This window comes from Arvicola amphibius, chromosome 6 (genome assembly GCF_903992535.2).
Source record: "Arvicola amphibius chromosome 6, mArvAmp1.2, whole genome shotgun sequence".
NCBI lineage: Eukaryota > Metazoa > Chordata > Mammalia > Rodentia > Cricetidae > Arvicola > Arvicola amphibius.
The window spans coordinates 7,749,617-7,764,001 of record NC_052052.2 but is presented as its reverse complement, the minus strand read 5'-3'; the positions used below and the strand labels follow the sequence as shown (position 1 = coordinate 7,764,001).

At 49.1% G+C, this 14,385-nt stretch overlaps 1 protein-coding gene across 1 annotated transcript; it reads left to right on the top strand.

Moving 5' to 3' along the window:
- Positions 1-7,842: 7,842 nt before the first annotated feature.
- On the top strand, positions 7,843-11,110 carry Srm (spermidine synthase). Its single transcript, XM_038333534.2, has 8 exons — positions 7,843-8,018; positions 8,305-8,425; positions 8,730-8,822; positions 9,800-9,953; positions 10,215-10,298; positions 10,376-10,521; positions 10,605-10,727; positions 10,812-11,110. Exons 1-8 carry the CDS (start codon positions 7,852-7,854, stop codon positions 10,830-10,832), a joined length of 909 nt encoding a protein of 302 aa, XP_038189462.1. The 5' UTR covers positions 7,843-7,851; the 3' UTR covers positions 10,833-11,110.
- Positions 11,111-14,385: the final 3,275 nt, after the last annotated feature.

Here is a 14,385-nt window from a genome sequence, read left to right as displayed (position 1 = left end):
TAATATGATATTGAAAGGCTTTTCTGGGGGCTGGAGAGATGGCTCAGTGGTTAAGATCACCAACTGATCTTCCGGAGGACTTGGGTTTAATTTCCAGCACCCACATGGCAGTTCACAACTGTCTGTGATCTGGCACCCTTGGTCAGACATACATGCGGGCAAAAATGTCAATGCACATGAAAAATTTAAACCGGGCGGTGGTGGCACGTGTCTTTAATCCCGGCACTTGAGAGGCAGAGGCAGGTAGATCTCTTAAATTTAAAAGCAAAAGGTTTTTATTTATATATATATATATATATATATAAAATTTTATATATTTGTGTTATATATCTATATATAGATATGTATTTTTTTTAATGAGTGCTCTTCTTGTATACCTACCTGTATGTTAGAAGAGAACCTCAGATCTCATTACAGATGGTTATGAGCCACCATCTGGTTGCTGGGAATTGAACTCAGGACCTCTGAAAGAGCAGTCAGTGCTCTTAAACCCTGAGCCATCTCTCCAGCCCAAGACTTTTTTTTTTCCTCTCACTCCTTTACTTTTTCTTTCTCTCACTGTTTTTGAAGTAAATTGATGCTGCCAGGAGCAGACATGTCTCAGTGTTTAAAAAAAAAAAAGCTTTATGTTATCAAAATATCCTAAAGACCATATTCTGTAGGTCTCTGTAGAATTTGAAGACTATTTAAAATATCTCTCTCTCTCTCTCTTTTTTTTTTTTTTTTTTTTTTTTTTGGTTTTTTTTTTGGTTTTTTCGAGACAGGGTTTCCCTGTAGTTTCTAGAGCCTGTCCTGGAACTAGCTCTTGTAGACCAGGCTGGCCTCAAACTCAGAGATCCGCCTGCCTCTGCCTCCCGAGTGCTGGGATTAAAGGCGTGCGCCACCACCGCCCGGCTAAAATATATCTCTTTTTTGCCTAAAAAGCATACATAACATGACTGTAAGTTTGATTTGATTGTCATAGATGTCTAGTAACCTGTATTTCTTAATTGTCCTAAATAATTTTTAATAACAACTTTCCAGGACTAGAAATGTGCATTACACTGTTAAACAATGTCCATAGGTACAGGATCTTAAACAAGAGTATAAACGTATGTACAGTAGAACAAAAATAACCTTAAACTTGAGTCAATATATAAAAATCCATACCAATAAAATATTTGAGACTAGTGGTTGTTCAAAAATAGACTCCAGTTGGTCAGTGGTGGCGCACGCCTTTAATCCCAGCACTCGGGAGGCAGAGGCAGACAGATCTCGAGTAAGGCCAGCCTGGTCTACAGAGCAAGTTACAGGACAGACTCCAAAGCTACACAGAGAAACCCTATCTCAACTGTCCCTCCCTATCCCCCCCAAAAAAATGTAGACTCAACAATCTACTCTTTTATCCTATCATTTCTATACTATATCCCCCCCCCCATCCCCTCCTTTTTTTCCCTTTGGAAAAAGACCCCTGAATCTGATCTCTCTCTTTTTTTTTAGCTTTTTTTTCCTGATCATGATCAATAATAACTTGTAACCAACCCTCCTAAATGACAGACATCCATAACTCACCAAATAACCAAAAACCATCCACCTCACCTCTTGGGATTGTGGGTGTCATGTTCTCTAGACTGCTTCTTGTTGTACGGGGACTTTGAGAAAATTAGAATAATAATCTAATCCTGGGAGAGCTAGCTGTTGTTTAGTCTCCGTGTAATAGAAAAGTGTAGGGTTTATCTGGCGCCCTGACAAGATAAACTTTAACATCTTAAATGTCATTTGCAACAGATCTCAGGTTAAAGGACCACAGTTAGTTAAATATATGCAGGGTACACAAACTTAATTCTTAAGTTACTTGATTCAGACTCAAGCCTGAAATCATGAACAGGAAGCTAGATGAAGCTTTTTTCTAGAATTAGTACTCTATATGACCATTACTATCATGACAAAAAGTTTAAATATGCATATATGTATATATTAATCTTATACATTTTGAGGTAATATTTATACCTTAAGAAAAAAATTAAAGAGTCAAAATAAAGCCAAAGCATTATGAGATTAGTGGCAATATAATAGTCCCTTAATTTTGGTTTTCCTTCTGTCCCATACCAGGTAGCTTTTCTGACATGAGACAGAGATTTTGGATTTTCCTTTAACAAGCATGCTTGGGGTTCGAAAAGGAGAGAGCCACACTCTAACTCCAAAGCCTGCTTTAATTTTTAATTGAACTGGGACTTTTAAAAAGACCATTTGACTTATATCTCTGTAGAGAAAAGCAAAGCAAACATTTGGGAAGACTTATGCAGTTTTATGCTGTTGGAAATGTGTTGGATCATTGGGCTGGTTTACTCCTTAGGACGTTTTCTCTGCAGGGCTTGTCCTTTTGCTTCAGGTTTCTCATTTGTCCAGTGGTCTTCAAATCCCTTAGTTGGATGACTTTATTCTCCTTGAAAGATAAAAACAAAACCTTGCCCCAATCCTAACTTTGAAGAGTTTCCCTTTTTGGTAGGTTATATTGGATCAAATGAAAGACATTTGTCAGTCTTATAAGTTAGTTTAGATTGAATGGCCACAATGTTTGATGAACTATAGCCCCCCCTCCTTCTAATCAAGAGGTCTCTCCTGTTCGAATCTCATCTTTTATCAATTTTGGTGGTTTCCATAGCTTATCTTCTGTGGAAATAAAAGCAAAACCTCTTCTCCAACATAACACATAACTTTTCCATCTGAGTTCAGCACATTCTTAAAGCATACAGGCTAATTTAGCTCAGCAGGTCTTTTGTTTTCCCCTACCATCCAGTGTCTCTCCACAGCTGCTGTTCCTTTTTCATAGCATTTTAAACATTTAAAGTTAATAAACATTGAGCAGTCTATCTCCCTTTCTGTTTATAAAGCCTATCCTTTAGAGTTTGATTAGATGTTTCTATAACTGCTTGTCCTGTAGAACTGTGTGGCATACCTGTAATATGCTTCTGTTGTCCTTTACTAGAGACATGCTGGAGCAATGTCAGCCTTAATTTGTACAGGTAACTTCTAATAAATGTGGAATTACAGAATCAGCCTATTCAGAATTCAAAGCATTTGTCCATTGAAATCCTGAATGTATCTATGGTGTGACGTACATACTTTAATTTTCTTTCTTTTTTCTTTTTTAGGTTTTTCGAGACAGGGTTTCTCTGCAGCTTTTTTAGAGCCTGTCCTGGAACTAGCTCTTGTAGACCAGGCTGGCCTCGAACTCACAGAGATCCGCCTGCCTCTGCCTCCCGAGTGCTGGGATTAAAGGCGTGCGCCACCACCACCCGGCCATACTTTAATTTTCTAAACTCTACCAAATAAAACACATCCATTTGCCAAATTACATTTCTTTGAGTACCCTTTGGCTCATTTCCTGCAGGTAGTGGTGTTTGGTTATACAAAGAACAGGTAGGACATCCCCTTATAATTTCTTTGGCTTGTTGTCAAGCGATAGGAAAAAATCTTTTTCAAACCCTTGCTATTAACTTGGTGTTTCTTTTTATTTATTTGTTTGTTTGTTTGTTTATTATGCAATATTCTGTTTGTGTGTCTGCCTGCAGGCCAGAAGAGGGCACCAGACCCCATTACAGATGGTTGTGAGCCACCATGTGGTTACTGGGAATTGAACTCAGAACCTTTGGAAGAGCAAGCAATGCTCTTAACCATCTCTCCAGCCCTAACTTGGTGTTTCTTATGAAATTCAGAGGCTTCTAGCACATTTCCTACTAATAGTTGATCAATCTCATCATTACCTTGGGCTAGAGAGCCTGGTAGACTAGAATTGCCCAGCTAGCTCAGTCAGGAGAGCGTGAGATTCTTAATCTCAGGGTCACGGGCTTTGTACCTGACATTGGATGTCAAATGTAGCCAGCAGTGGTGGGTACACGCCTATAATTCCAGCACAGAGGCAGGCCGACTTCGGTGAGTTCAAGGTCAGCCTGGTCTACAAGAGCTAATTTCAGCATAGACTCTAAAGCTATAGAGAAACCCTGTCTTGAAAAACTAAAAAAAAAAAAAAAAAAAAAAAGAAAGAAAAGAAATTCATTGGGACTGCCAGGCCACAAATAACGACAGTCCCTGCTGCAGTCCTGGAACTCACTCTATAGACCAGACTGACCTCGAACTCAGAGATCCACCTGCCTCTGCCTCCCAAGTGCAGGGATGAAAGGTGTGTACTACCACTGCCCAGCTTCTTATTAATTATGAAAGCTCAACCAGAAAAAATGTTCAGCCAATTGCTTAGGCTTATTTCTAAATAAACTAATTTGTATTAAACTATGATCTGTCGTGTGGTGTTACTTCTCCATCTTGCATCTTCCATTTCCCTTCTGCGTCTCCTGGTATCTCCTCCCTTCTTCCCGGCATATACTCTTTGTCCCCAGACTTCCTGCTGAACCTCTTCCTAGCCATTGGTCGCTCAGCTTTTTTTTATTTATTTATTTATGTATACAGTATTCTGCCTGCATGTATGCCTGCAGGCCAGAAGAGGGCACCAGACCTCATTACAGATGGTTGTGAGCCACCATGTGGTTGCTGGGAATTGAACTCAGAACCTCTGTAAGAGCAGTCAGTGCTCTTAACTGCTGAGCCATCTTTCCAGCTCCCCGCTCAGCTTTTTGTTCCATCAATCACAGCAATACATTTTCACACAGTGTACAGACATCCCAGAACAGTGAGCATTGAAGAGCAAGGAGCACATAATCTGCTAACCCATGGCAGTCTAATTACAGTGGTGAGCAGTTTCCATAGAGAGTGACTGAGGGTAGGGGATGCTCAGGAGGGCACTGGGCTGTGCCCATGAGTGGAAAGGAAGAAGCAGGCCTGATGGCTGTAATCTTAGCCCTCAGGAGGAGGAGACAGGAAGATCATGAGGTTTCGGACAGCCTGGTCTACATGAGAAAACCCTGAAGAAAAGTTTCTCGGAGAACTCAAATGACCCCTCCCTTGTTCTTTATTACAATTTCCTACCGGTTCCATTTACTTGTGAAAATGGGAAACACAGACAGTAAGATTGTCAGTGTTTTGGTTTGCTTTTTATTACTATTACAAACACTGACCAAAAGCAACTTGGGGAGGAGAGAGTTTATTTGGCTTGCATATCCCAGTCCCAGTCCATCACTGAGGGAAGCCAGGGCAGGGACCTGGAGGCAGGAACTGAAGCAGAGATCATGGAGGAACATGCCCACTAGTTGCTCCTCATGGCTTGCTTCCCTACTTTCTTTCTTAGACACCCAGAGCCACCTGCCCAGGGTGGAGACCACCCACAGTGGGCTGGGCCCTCTCTTGGCAATCATCAATAAAGAAAATATTCCACAGGCCAATCTGGTGGAAGAATACTCTTGACTGAGGCTCCCCCTTACCAGATGTCTCCAGCTGTGTCAACTACATAGCTAGCCAGCACAGGCAATAAATTTTCAAATTTTTCCTTTCTCACAAAAGGTGAGCGTGGGGAGGGAGCCCTGGGCAGGTTGGAGAACAGCTGTAGCTCAGGCCACTGAAGCCAAGGCCCAAGGTGATCACTTGAACAGACCTAGGATGACCAAGTTGGAGGAAAGCAGGAGGTATAGACCCTGACATGCTGAAGACTGACCTAGTTGGGGCAAGGGGCCAAGGGCAGGAGAGTGCAGGGAAAGCCCTTTGCTCACAGAGGCACCACTCCGCCGCCAAATAGGCTCTGCTCACATTCAGCTGCGGCAGCGTTTACCAGCTAAACCCAATGCTTCGAAAGACTCGCAGAAGCTGTGTGGAATGGCACATGTGTTTAACCCCAGCACTCAGGATTGAGAAGCTGGCCGATCTCTTGATCTAGCCAGTCTCCACAGTGACAGACACCATGTGGCAGCCCCATGGCCAGCAGCCACTGTTCACTGACAGGCGTACCTTGCCACTGCCTCTGCCTGCCTCCTCTCCCTTTGTCCACAAGCACCTGGGAGTGAGGCATGGCTGAAGCTTGTGTTCTGTTTTCTGCCTGGCATCTGATTTTCAGTATCACCGTGGCTTTAAGTGGACTGGGTAGTGAGGCTAAAAGCAGAACCACAGCTTTTCCTCTTGGTCACCCCTGGCTCGTGCTTCTGGGTCACTGTGCATTCGGGGAGGATTTTGTTTGTTTTTTGGGATTTGTTTTGTTTTGTTTTGTTTTGTTTTTTGAGACAGGGTTTCTCTGTAGCTTTGGAGCCTGTCCTAGAACTAGCTCTTATAGACCAGGCTGGCCTTCAACTCACAGAGATCTACCTGCCTCTGCCTCCCAAATGCTGGGATTAAAAGTGTGTTGGCACCACCACCTGGCTTCAGGGAGGTTTTTTGTTTGCAGGTCTTTATTTACTTTTTTATGTTTTTGTTTTGAGGAGGGGGATGGGTTGGTTTTTTGGTTTGTTTTTGTTTTCTTTGGGACAAGGTCTCCTGTGGATCTCTGGTTTTCCTACATAGATAGTTCCTACATAAACCTCGCAGGCCTTGAACGCAGAGAGATTCAAGCCTCTGACTCTTCGGGGTTAGTATTAAAGATGTATGCCACGATGCCTGGCTTTACTTGCAGTTTTTTCAGTACCTCCATCTTCCTAAACCTGAAAGGTACATGCCTGGAGGGTACATGCTGGACCCTTGTTCCTACGGGAAGGGATGGAATGGACCCAGCTCAGCCTGTCATCAGGGGCTGGCATCTCCAGGAACCGTCCCTACCCCTGTGGCAATCTGCATTCTGGCTCAGGGCTCCTGGCAAGTGAACAGCCAGTTATAGCCCAGAGGCCGAACTGCCATGCACTCTACCAAGTAGAGGCTATCCCAGTCAAGCCTGTAAAACTGGATACACTATCTCCCTCCATCTGAGCCACTATGATCCTTTACTTGGATGCGGTGGCAACTTTCTAGGACTGCCTTCCTCGCTCCTCCTTTTAGGAGCTTGAAGTCAGCAACGGGGGGGGGGGGGGGGGGGGAGACAGATTTGAGGCTGCAGCCCCCAGCAACAGCAGCCCGTGCGCTTCAGCCTGTGCGTTATGACAAGGGAGCACGCTCCCGCTCCAGGTGGAGGCTGCTAATGTCAGTCAAGAGCCATCCCTGACACGGTGTCAGGAATTGCTTATTCCGGGTTCATCCTCCTTCCTTGGCATTCAAATTGTGTATGGAGCAATTAGCATTTAATATTTGGTAATTAGCATGCTTAATGTGATTCTGATAAGTTCCTTGACATTTTCATAAAAACAGCACGTTCCCTCCCACCCTTCAAGGAGCAAGACTCGGTTTGTCAAAAAGAAAAAAATGCGCGCCAGTCTTTTTTGGTTCTGAATATGAATGTGCAGGGCCTCTTCTAGGGCTCTTCGGGTAAATTTAGAAACTCTTTGGGAAAGAGCCCCATTCTTATTCCGCAGCCACCCGCTCCTGGCTCGCAATTCAAAGCAAAGTAGCCAAATGGCGCGACAATCCTCGCAAGTAAATAAAAATACTTTAGGGGCCCGGACTAAACTCAGGATCTCAAACCCAGTGAGCTGCCAAGGCTGAGGCCCCGGCCCTTGAACCCCTGCGCCGGCGCCGCCCGCCCCGGAACCCTCCCGCCGCCTGGGCCCCTTGGCCCCACGTGGCCCGGCAGCCGGCCGCACTACCCTGCTGCTGCTGACGGACAACTCGCCGCAGCCAATCACCGCTGGCTGCGACCCGGCGGCCAATGAGCACCCGTGAAGCCGCGGGCCGGCCCACGCCGCCATTGGATGGCCGGGGCTCCGCCCCTCGCCGCAGGCCCCGCCCCCAGACGGGTTAGGTTGTGGCGCGGGCGGCGGGCAGAGCTGGTCCCGTTGTGCTGCGGCTCTGCGCGGCCTGCAGTCCCGGGCCCGCGACGCGCGCCGCCCGCCCGCCCGCCCGCCCGCCATGGATCCCAGCCCCGACAGCACAGCCGCGCCCGGCCCCGCCGCCATCCGTGAGGGCTGGTTCCGAGAGACATGCAGCCTGTGGCCTGGCCAGGCCTTGTCGCTGCAGGTGGAGCAGCTGCTGCACCACCGGCGCTCGCGGTACCAAGACATCCTCGTCTTCCGCAGGTACCGCCCGCCGCGCGCCGGGACAGCTGTCAGAAGTTCTGCGCTAGGCCCGGCCCCCGCGCGCTAAGCCCGCGTCCCGGCCCCTCGTCCACGTGTCACTCCAGGACACGTCAGCCGAGGGGACCCCGAGGCCCACCCAGCCCCCACTTGTGGCCGGCCTGCCACGTGTCACCCCGACGGCCCACACCGGGACCCCGTGGCGGCCACGGTGCGGACCCAGGGTAGACTGGGACCCGTTCTCCCCGTGCCCCTGGACCCACATCCCCGACTGTCACTCTGCCCGCAGTAAAACCTATGGCAACGTGCTGGTTCTGGATGGCGTCATCCAGTGTACCGAGAGGGACGAGTTTTCCTACCAGGAGATGATCGCCAACCTGCCGCTCTGCAGCCACCCCAACCCGCGGAAGGTACTGCATCCCCCCCATCCCCCCGGGTTCGGCCCCGAGCTCAGGGTCCCAAAACGGGTCTGGCACTAGATATGGGGCCAGATGCCACCTAGATGGTTGTTAGAAATTGCCAGCCCAGATGAGTGGAGCCCCTGAAGGAGCTGGTCTCTTGAGAACCCCAAGGGGAAACCCAGGCTTCCAGGACAGAAGGGTTCTCTCAAGGGTAGAAAATGAGTCAGAGACCTGTAGCTGGGAGGAGCATTGACAGCTCCAGGTTCTGTGGGAGTGGACCTGCTCAGGCCTGACTTGTCCTTCCTCCATCCAGGTGCTGATCATCGGGGGTGGAGATGGGGGCGTCCTACGGGAAGTGGTGAAGCACCCGTCTGTGGAGTCTGTGGTCCAGTGTGAGATCGATGAGGTGGGTGCTGTAGGAAAGGCCTGGGTCCCCAGGGTCAGCTCTGTCCCTTTCTGCCTCTGCACCCTAAGGCTCAATGTTCTGTTTCCTCAGTCTAAAAAGATGATTCAGTAGGAAAACCAGGTAGTTAAAGCCTGGCACACATTGCCCTGTGGATGTTAATTCTTTGTATGTTCAGAGCTAGTCTCTGCTTTAAGGCCCTGGCAGGGCCAGGGACTTCGCCAGCAACTAAGGTATCTACCCTTTATGCCCAGTGTGGTTTTAGTGAGCACTGTGCTCTGAGTGTTGCCCAAGGTTCTGGGATGACGGGCAGGTGAGTTCTGAGCGTGTAGCTGATCTTCTGAACTGGAGGAGACATCACAGTGACCCCTGATAAGGCTAGCTAGGGATAGAAGGAGGGTCCTGGCCATCAGGAATTCTGTAGCCACACATACCTAGACCCCAGCACCTAGGGGATAGAAACAAGATCTAAAGTTCGAGGCCAGCCTGAGTTACATGAGACTCTCAAAAATATTAAAGGGAAGCCGGGCGGTGGTGGCGCACGCCTTTAATCCCAGCACTCGGGAGGCAGAGGCAGGCGGATCTCTGAGTTCGAGGCCAGCCTGGTCTACAAGAGCTAGTTCCAGGACAGGCTCTAGAAACTACAGGGAAACCCTGTCTCGAAAAACCAAAAATATATATATATATATATATATATATATATATATATATATATATATTAAAGGGTCTCCCAGGCAGTGGTGGTGCACGCCTTTAATCCCCCAGCACTTGGGAGACATAGCCAGGCGGATCTCGGTCTACACGATGGTGAGTTCCGGGTGAGAGCCAGTCAGCCCCTGAATAGCTGAGGGTCCGGAGTTCCTCCCATTTTATAGATCTGTGAGAACTGGGGTTCTGAAAGGGAAGGGCTTGTCTAAGGAAACCCAACGAGGAGTCCCTAACCTCTGACCCAGCACAGTCCCTCCTGTCTCCCTCCCCAGGATGTCATTGAAGTCTCTAAGAAATTTCTGCCGGGTATGGCCATCGGCTATTCCAGCTCTAAGCTGACCCTCCACGTGGGTGATGGCTTTGAGTTCATGAAACAGAACCAAGATGCCTTCGACGTCATCATCACCGACTCCTCGGACCCCATGGGTGAGCCAGGACAAGCCCCATACCCACAGCAGCCCCCCCAGCCAGAGCTGTGTTCTCCCTTGACACCACAGACGGAGACCTGAAGAGAGTGGGGTGTGGTGGGAGGAGGTTAGATGCAGGGCCCCCCAGGTAGAGGCAGTAGGCTCCACAATCCACAAACTTTGGTCCAACACTATCTCTGCCGCTGAGCAGCTGTGTGGCTTGGTCATGGGTCACACCTGGAGGTCTCAGCCAGGTTAGCCATGATCTCTGCCCCTCTAGGCCCCGCTGAGAGCCTCTTCAAGGAGTCCTATTACCAGCTCATGAAGACAGCACTCAAGGAGGACGGCATCCTTTGCTGCCAGGGTGAGCATGGGCACAGTGGGATGCATGATGGGCCATCTGTTCTCTCTGGCAAGGCTGACCCACAGCTTCCCCCATAGGTGAGTGCCAGTGGCTGCACCTGGACCTCATCAAGGAGATGAGGCACTTCTGCAAATCTCTCTTCCCTGTGGTGGGCTATGCCTACTGCACCATCCCCACCTACCCAAGTGGCCAGATTGGTTTTATGCTATGTAGCAAAAACCCGGTGAGCTGGGGGTCACCTGCAAGGTAGGGTGTGGGCGGATGCTGAGAGCCCCTTCTTGATACCTTTTGGTCCCTGGTCCCCAGAGCACTAACTTCCGGGAGCCCGTGCAGCAGCTGACACAGGCCCAGGTGGAGCAGATGCAGCTGAAATACTATAACACGGACATGCACCGCGCAGCCTTTGTGCTGCCTGAGTTCACCCGCAAGGTGAGTGGCCTGCCAGCCTCCCTGCTGTGCCTCCTCGTCCTGCACATATTAGACATTTTCCTGACGCCCTTCATGTCCCACCAGGCCCTGAATGATATAAGCTGAGCCTAGGTGCCACTGCAACACCACCCACGACCTCAATCGGACTGGACCAAGGAGCTTCCAAGGTGTCTAGGGCCCTGCCAGCCCTGAACAAGACTCCCAGTGACTCTTACCCACCAACCAAGTGTTACAGGCCCCAGAATGCTGCCTGGCCTGCCCTGCTGGGTAGACTCAGTCTTTGTCTATCTCTGTGGCGTTTGGCCCCAAGCCTAAACCAGCTCTGTACAGCACCGTCTATGCCCTCTGTCACCTAACAAAAAATGTGTATTTATAATAACTCAGTCACGACCCCTGACCTTTTCTGGTCCCACCAGTGGTACTGATGAATGTGGTCCTGTGGTCTCTGGGGACCCAACAGTCACAAGACCAGCCCCCAGGCTAATCAAGCACCCACCAAGGTGTTAGAGAACCTACTCTAGGGACCAGTACTGTCGGGTAGAGGATCCAGATAGTGAAATCTGGGGGCTCTAACTTTTGGACTGCCCTGGAGTGTTCAGAATGTGGGCATCTTGCATTATTGAGGCAGGGTGGCACCCTGGCACTAGAGGCAATCCCAGAAGGGACTGGCAAGGACCTGGAACCTGTTTAATCACATCTGTTCACCCACATAATGCTTCTGTGGATCAAAGCCTGAGTTCAAATCCAGTTTCTAAGTTCCAACAGCACAGCTGTCCTCTCTCCAAGGTGCTGAACTTGACTCAGCCTCACCACATCCTCTCACCAGAACCTAGGCTCTGGTCTCTGGAGAGAGGAGCCAGGTACAGGAATGACCCAGAAAGCTTACTAGAGCAGGAGTTACCCATGCCCCACTGTAGCCAAGGGAGAGGGGAGTTTGTGGGAAAACGATAGGCTGGCAGGGGTACCAACGCTGTTGCTCCGCTATTGAAGTGACACACTACAGCCTCCCAAACTTGAGCGGTCACCGAGTGCTCTGTGTTGACAGGAGTGATTCTGGACTGTGGGGACCCAGGGTCCGGCACACTCAGACCATGTGCCCTTGAGCTGATTGGCCTCAGCCTAGCTGCTTAGGTGCCCTTCCCAAAGCGCTCATGTCTGCCCAGCCAAGTAGAGAGCAGAATTGCTCTGCTGTGGGCTTGACGCCAGGGAGCAGGAAGTCAGTCTCTGAGTACCAAATACTAGGTGGCATCTCCAGCTCAGACTAAGCTCTTGGGTTCTCAGAGAGCCACATCCATCAGCTCTTTGAACCAAGTGTTCCACGTTGGATCAGAGGTAGCTGGGGCCAAGAGAACCAGCTGAACGACCAAGTGTCTTCTCCAGTGCAGCTTGTTCCTGCTCTGGGCCTTCACCCGCAGCTGCAGAGAGAGGCCTGGGGTTTGAGCCACAGAATGCTCAGACCAGCTTGTGCTGGGGAACAGGAAATCTGGTTTGTTTTTCAAGATAGGGTTTCTCTCTAGCCCTGGCTGTCCTAGAACTCTTTCTAGACCAGGCTGGCCTTGAACTCATATCCTCCTGCCTTTGCTTCCCAAGAACTGAGATTAAAATAATGTGCCACCACACCCAGCTGGAAATTTTGCCTAGAGCTTTAAAATTGTAAATTAGCCATGTCCTGATTTAAGAATTCCAATAGTCCCCTGAGCTGTTCAGAGAAACAGTGACCCCCAAGTTGATACCTGGGAAGCCATCTCTCACTTCCTGCTTATTTTATAACTTATTTGGTCATTGTCCCTAATTACAGTCACAGGTACTAAAACCTTTGAAATTTCTTGATGGGAGTATTATGTCATTTGTAATGGGTTCCTTTGACACCTGACTTTGCTAGTGAGGTGATTTGGGTAGGACACAGCCTTGCACTCTGGTCATCAGGTAATTAGTGCAAGACTTGTGTCTGGCCTCCAGGGAAGAGCTAAAAGGGTGGCATAGTCCTTTGTAATCTACAAGCAAAGACCCAAGAGTCGAAGTTGATTAAGCTTAGGACTGACCAGAGGACCTAGGTTGTGTGCCGGCCCACCACCCTCTGCCCTTTGCAGTATACTCTGAGTGTGCTTCCTTGGGTTCTGTGAGTGGAATCTGAGGAGGGCTTCACGGGGAATGTGACTGAAAAGTCCATCACGCTGAGTGATGGTGGTGCACACCTTTAGTCCTGCACTTGGGAGGCAGACGTGGGCAGAGCTCCAAGTTCAAGGTCATCCTGGTCTACAGAGTGAGTTCCAGGACGGCCAGGGCCACACAGAGAAGCTCCATCAAGAAAGAAGCCACGAGTAGAGGTTGTAGTGACTTCATGTAACTGCTGTCCAAAATGAAGTTAGTCTTGTGAACTGCCTCCCCAGGTCTGCGGCTACCGCACGTGTCAGGCAGGCTAATGTGGAACGACCCTCTGTACCTATAGACAATCCACTTGTATCTTATAAACCCGCATAACTACTGGACTTGGTCATGTCTACCATCGTTGATTAGTTGGTTTTCCCCAAGGATTGGGGTAAAACACTTGGCCTGGCATAAGCAAGGCCCTGGCTTCCATCCCAGCACTGTGGGAACAAAGATTTAACTCCCTCCTTCCCTTCTGCCTGCCCACCTTGGTAAGCTGGCTTTCATGTAGAGCATGCTTGCAGCTGGGACAGGAAGTAGCCTACTGTGGTTTTATCTCCTACCAAGTGAGTTTTCCCTAGGATGTTGATTGGTTGATCTTGTTTGGTTTTTTTCCCATTGTTTTTAAATTTTTATTTATTTCCAAAACAGGGTTTCTCTATGTAGCCCTGGCTGTCCTGGAACTCTGTAGATCAGGCTGGTCTCAAGTTCAGAGATCCACCTGCCTCTGACTCCTGACTGCTGGGATTAAAGGTGTGCACAACCACCTGGCATGCTTTGTTGTTTTAAATGCCTTATTCCGATATGTAGTCCAAGCTGGCCTAGAATTTAGGATCCTCCTGTCTCAGCCTCCCGAGTGCCAGCATCACAGTCGTGGCTGCCATGAGACAGCTGGAGGTGAGGTCAGACAACACCCTCCAGCGAGCAGCGCAGACATCAAAGCACTCAGGTTCACCCAGTACCAAGCGCTCCATCCCAGTGCAGAAATGACAGTCACAGAATCCCAGGGGGAGAAGTCCTCTGTGCCTGGGTCACTGTGGAACAGCCTGGTTGCCTTTTTTCTGTCTCTATTTCCTCTTCTCTGGTTTTGCATTTGATGAACTTCATGGACCCTGGGCTGACCCCATTCACGGGGCAGGGAGGGGGTTTGAACTGGAACTCAGAGACAGTCTAGGCTGGGCTCGAGTCCAGCTCCGGGCTTCAAGAGAGAGACACATCCTCCCAACAACCTCTCTGAGACCAAGAGCATGGATCACCAGCTCTGGCCTTCCTGTCCCATAGGGCTATGTTCTTCCCTCAACGTTGGGAGCGCAGAGGCCCAGGGGTTTAGCTTAAACTCCCTGGGCCTTACAGATTTTGACCTCTATATTCTGGTCTATAGAAGGGAGATAAGCTGGGCGGTTGTGCTTTAATGTCAGCACTTGAGGAGGCAGAGGATGGAGATCTCAGAGTTTGAGGCCAGCCTGCTCTACAGAGTAAGTTCCAGGACAGCTTGGGCTAAATAGAGAAA

Bases quoted from the DNA above. Each gene is read 5' to 3' on its own strand.
- Srm (XM_038333534.2), top strand. From the start codon at position 7,852: ATGGATCCCAGCCCCGACAGCACAGCCGCGCCCGGCCCCGCCGCCATC. The intron at 8,823-9,799 runs GTGGGTGCTGTA...CTCCCTCCCCAG, and splicing joins TCCAGTGTGAGATCGATGAG to GATGTCATTGAAGTCTCTAA. The intron at 9,954-10,214 runs GTGAGCCAGGAC...CTGCCCCTCTAG, and splicing joins CGACTCCTCGGACCCCATGG to GCCCCGCTGAGAGCCTCTTC.